General features: G+C 75.2%; 1 protein-coding gene across 1 annotated transcript; it reads right to left on the bottom strand.

Annotated features, from left to right (window-relative positions):
- Positions 1 to 73: 73 nt before the first annotated feature.
- PARP10 (poly(ADP-ribose) polymerase family member 10) lies at positions 74 to 4,644 on the bottom strand. Its single transcript, XM_035314431.1, has 10 exons — positions 4,440 to 4,644; positions 3,997 to 4,236; positions 3,565 to 3,792; positions 2,662 to 3,416; positions 2,375 to 2,587; positions 2,145 to 2,265; positions 1,071 to 2,066; positions 857 to 990; positions 588 to 762; positions 74 to 488 (listed from the first exon to the last, which is right to left on the bottom strand). The coding sequence occupies exons 1-10, from the start codon at positions 4,597 to 4,599 to the stop codon at positions 184 to 186; spliced, it is 3,327 nt and encodes a 1,108-aa protein (XP_035170322.1). The 5' UTR covers positions 4,600 to 4,644; the 3' UTR covers positions 74 to 183.
- Positions 4,645 to 4,650: the final 6 nt, after the last annotated feature.

Here is a 4,650-nt window from a genome sequence, read left to right as displayed (position 1 = left end):
GCCCCCCACTCTCCTCCACCACACGAGGAGCCATCCAGTCTTTATTCCAAGTCCTGTACGCGTCGCACCCGCGGCCCCCGCACCCGTCCCTGCCCCCTGAGGCCAGCCCGGGGCCGTCCCCACGTCCCCGACCCCCCCCCCCCGGGACCCCCCGCCACAGCCGGTCCCGGGGGGCCGCCGGGCTCAGGCCAGCAGCTTGGAGCGTCGGCAGGTGACGAGGTACTGGGGGTAGGCCTGCGTGTCGTTGAAGATGACGAAGATGCTGGGCTCGGCCAGGTTGTCCACGACGCTGTCGTAGCGCCGCGGGGCGCCCGCCGCCTCCCGCAGCGGAGGCGCCCGCATGTCCCGGCTGCCCAGCGTGTAGTCCCCCGTCAGCGCCTTGGCCACGAAGATGTACTTGTTGCCGTCCGTGCCGCAGGGCGAGTACTGCTCCTGCGCCGACACGGCCGCCTTGGCCGCGAAGTACACGCCGAGCCCGTAGAGAGCGGCTGCGGCACAGGGGTCAGCCGGCACCGCCGAGGGCACGGGGCCGGCGCAGGGCGCTGCCGCCCACCGTCCTCCCCCCCCCCCCGAGCCCCCCCGCTCACCGTTCTTGCCGCAGAAGCTGCGGTTGAAGCCGTGCAGGCAGATCTCGCGGCTGGACTGCTCCGTGGTGCCGTGGAAGAGGACGCGCTCCACGGCCCGGCGGCGGCACGCCTTCTCCATGCTGGCCTTCTTCAGCTGGTACTGCTTGTAGAGCAGCGGGTGGATCAGCTTCTCCACCTGCCGGCAGCGCGCAGCGTTCAGGCCCCGTGGCTCCAGCCCCCCGGGACCCCCGGCGGGACCCCGGCCCCGCGCCACCCCGCGGGGCGCCCACCTTCACGATGTGGATCTTGTTGTACAGCTCCTCCAGGGTGGCGTAGAAGAGCTGCACGGTGTCCCCGAACTCCTCTGAGTCCTCGGCCAGCGGCATCAGCCTCACCTCCTCGTCCAGCCCCGACGCCTCCGGCCCTGCGGAACACGCGCGGCACCGGTGAGGGGGGCGGGCAGCCCGAGGCGGGCCGGGACCCCCGTCCCTCCGCGGCACGCACCCAGCAGCTGCCAGGCGCTCTCGCTGGGGGGCTCGCTGCGCGAGATGGGCAGGGCAGAGGCAGTGCCGATGTCGTACTCCTCCATCTGCTGCAGGTCGACGACGACGGGCCGCCCGTCCAGCAGCACGTCCAGCTGCCTCTCGCCGCGCTGCCAAGCCGCCTCCAGGCACGCGGCGGTGGCGGGCTCGTAGGGCACGGCCGTGCCCGTGGGGTCCCAGCGCACCCAGCGCGCCGCCGCCCCGGGGGGGCCGCGCTCCGCCGGCCGCAGCCGCTGCAGCAGCACGGTGAGCTCGCGGGCGGCGGCGGCGGTGTAGCTGGCGAAGCCGTGCAGCGTGGCCGTGCAGTCGCGCAGGCAGAGGCGCACGGCGTGCCGGCGCTGCAGCAGGGCCAGGCAGCGGTGGCAGCCGGCCGGCAGCGCCCGCAGCCCCGCGCTCTCCACCTGCTCCGTGCGCAGCCGAGCCTCCAGAGCCTGCTCCAGCTGCCGGGGCAGCGCGCTCACGTCCCGCTCGAAGGAGGCGTACAGCGTCACCCGCGCCGTGTCGGCTGCCGGCAGGGCCTCCTCCAGCGAGGCCTCCAGCGCGGCCAGGAGGCCAGCGTCCTCCTCGTCCGAGGCGGGGCCGGGGCCAGCCCGCTGCTCCTCCCGGTAGGAGTGCAGGGACAGCGCGGTGGCACGCTGCAGCTCCTCATCCTCGTGCCGCGTGCTGTCCATGGAGCGCTGGATGGCCAGCAGCATCTGCGCCTCCTCTTCTTCCTCCGCCCGGCCCTCCAGCTTGCCCAGGAGCACGTCCTCGGTGCCATAGCTCTCAGACGTCTCCCAGAGCTCCTGATCCACACCAAGGGGCTCGAGCACGTCGCCGGGGTCCCACTCTTTGCCGAAGCTGCCTTCGAACTGCTCCAGAGCTGCCTCGTGCAGGGCGGGCAGGGGGGAGCCTCTGCCCCCTGCATCCTCACGGGCGCCGTCGGTGCGCAGTGCCACCAGCAGTGCCTTGATCTCCTCTGCGAGGAGAAGCCGGCGTCAGCCAGACCTGACCCGGGGGTCTCTGCGCCCCCAGCGCCCCGCCGCACCCCGCTCACCGATGTCGGGGGGCAGGCTGTCTCCTGCAGTGCCGTCAGGCAGCTCCGGGTGCTTGGAGCTGAGCGTGGCGGGCTGCGGCTGCCAGCAGCAGCTCGGGGGGAGCAGCTCGGCCAGCTCCAGCTGTGGGGACGGACGGGAGGCGCTGCACAGGCAGGCAGCGCGCAGCCGGCACCGCTGGCACCCTCCTCCCGGCCTCCCCGGGCAGCAGCAGAGCCGGCGCCGGCCGTACCTGGGGGTCCGGGGGGCTCCACTGGACGTCGCCCAGCTCGAGGACGCACTGGAAGCGGCTCTCCAGCTGGCGCAGGATGCTCTGCCCGCCCTCGTCCAGCAGGAAGCGGGCGACGCCGGGGTAGCGCAGCGTCACCGTCTGCGAGCTGACGGTGCCCAGGAGGCTCTGCAGGAACTCGGCGGCGGCCTGGCACCGCCCGGCCTCCCCGCTCACCTGCGGCACAGCACCGCGGGGTCAGCCCTGCCCGCGGCGGCGCCCCTCTGGCTGCCCACCGGCCCCACACTCACCCTGAAGCCGGCGACGTCGTCGCCTTCCAGCGGCAGCATGGAGACCTCGGGGATGCTGGCCAGCAGGTCCTGGTAGTGCCGCTGCAGGTAGCGCAGCGCGCCCCGCTCCATCGACACCAGCGTCTCGTCGGGCGCCGCGTCCCGCAGGAAGTCGCGCAGCTGCCGCCGGTTCTCCTGCTCCGTGCCGCGCAGCGCCAGCCCCTGCAGCCGCCCGCTGCCGGGGGCCAGCTCCATCTCGCAGCACCGCAGCCGCTCGCGCAGCTGGTGCCAGCGTGGCGAGCACAGCGCCAGCGCCTCGCGCGCCGACAGCTCCAGGGTGAAGGGGCTGAGGGCGTCCTGCAGCAGGCGGGCGGCGTCGCAGGCGGCCGCGGGGCTCCGCGCCGTCACCACCACCTCGTCCTCCGCCACCGCGTAGCCGGCCGGCTCGGCGCGGCCGGCCAGGAGCTGCCCCAGGTGCTCACGGACATCCTCGCGGCGCAGGAAGAGCAGCGTCGGGGCCGGCAGCGCCAGGCGCTCCTGCGCCGACGCCTCCGTCACCGTCTGCAGCCGTGGCTCGGACTCGGCTGCTGACGGCGCCGGGCTCGGCTCCCGCGGCAGCTCCGCTGGCTCCGGGCTGCTCTCCTGGTGGCTGGGAGCAGCCGGCTCAGCGTCCCCGGGGTCCGGCTCCTCGGCCGGCTCCAGGAACTCGTAGTAGGGCGAGACGTCCAGCTCGCTGTCCTGCAGCTGGTGCGGCCGCTGCAGCACCCGCGCCACCACTGCCGGGAGAGAGACGTGGTGCAGCCAGGGCCGTGCACGCCCCCGCCGCGGGGACAGGGACGGGACCCCCAGGACGAGCTGCGGAAGGGGGCAAAGCGGAAAGCAGCCCCCCCACCCCCCGCGTCACGCCGGCACCCGGCCGCTCACCTGCGGGCTCCTGGAAGGAGACGATGGCCGCTTGGCCCCCCGGCAGCACCCGCACAGCGCGCACGCGGCCGCCACCGCTGCGCCGGTTCTCGAAGTAGAGCTCCAGCAGGTCCCGGTGCAGCCCCGGCGCCTGCACCCGCACGCTGTCGGTCTGCGGCAGCCGCTGCACGGCCAGCGCGGCCCCCTCCAGCCTGTGGCACCGCACCCGCTCCTCCACCACCGCCAGCGCTGCCGGGGAGGCGTTGGTGACGCCGGGGCTCGGGGGCACGTGCCAGCACCTCCCCGCCCAGCCCTCCCAGCGCCCACCAGCGCTCCCAGTCACTCGCCGCCGGGATCAGGGGCAGCCCCAGCACCACGGCGCCGGGCAGGGAGAGGGGGCAGCCAGCCCGGCACGGCCGCAGGGCCCCCGAACCACCGTCACGGTGCCCTCACCGGCATCGTCGAGAGGCTCGTGCAGCCGCAGCAGCGCCCAGTCCCCGGCACGGTGCAGGCTGTAGGCGCCGGGGGGCCGCTCCAGCACGCGCTCCACGTAGAGCTCCAGCAGCTCGGGGGGGGTCTGGGGGCTGAGGCCCCGCAGCAGGAGCCCCGCCGGGTCCCAGGGGGGGGCCGGGCGCACCCGCAGCTCCGCGCCCTGCAGTCGGTGGGGGGCCCGGGCCAGGACGCCCTGGGCATCTGGGGAGGGCGAGCATCACCGGGGGGGCTGGGGGCAGCACCCGCGCCCCACAGCCTGCCCCACGCCGCACAGCCCCGGCCTCGGGCTGCTGGTGCGGCTCACCAGTGCTCCCAGTTCGGAACAGGGCCCCCAGTGCCCAGCCCAGCGCTCCCAGTTTGGACCAGCCCCCCCCCCAGCAGCAGCCCGGCCCCCACCCTCTCACCTTGGGGGCTCTCGAAGGTGAGGAGGAAGAGCGGCCCCAGGCGCTGGCAGCTCCGCACCGGGCCCCCCCCCGAGCGCCGCCGGCTCTCGAAGTAGAGGACGAGGAGATCCTCCTCGGCGTCCGGGGGGGCGCCCCCCACCTCCAGCACCCCCTCCGCCATCCTGCACGAGCCTCCTTTAGGGGGGGGCCGCCCAGCCCGGGGACCCCCCCA

The sequence above is a fragment of the Oxyura jamaicensis genome, unplaced genomic scaffold, assembly GCF_011077185.1.
Source record: "Oxyura jamaicensis isolate SHBP4307 breed ruddy duck unplaced genomic scaffold, BPBGC_Ojam_1.0 oxyUn_random_OJ72619, whole genome shotgun sequence".
Taxonomy (NCBI): Eukaryota; Metazoa; Chordata; class Aves; order Anseriformes; family Anatidae; genus Oxyura; species Oxyura jamaicensis.
The sequence above is the reverse complement of the archived record's forward strand: the minus strand, read 5'-3'. Positions and strand labels throughout refer to the sequence as shown.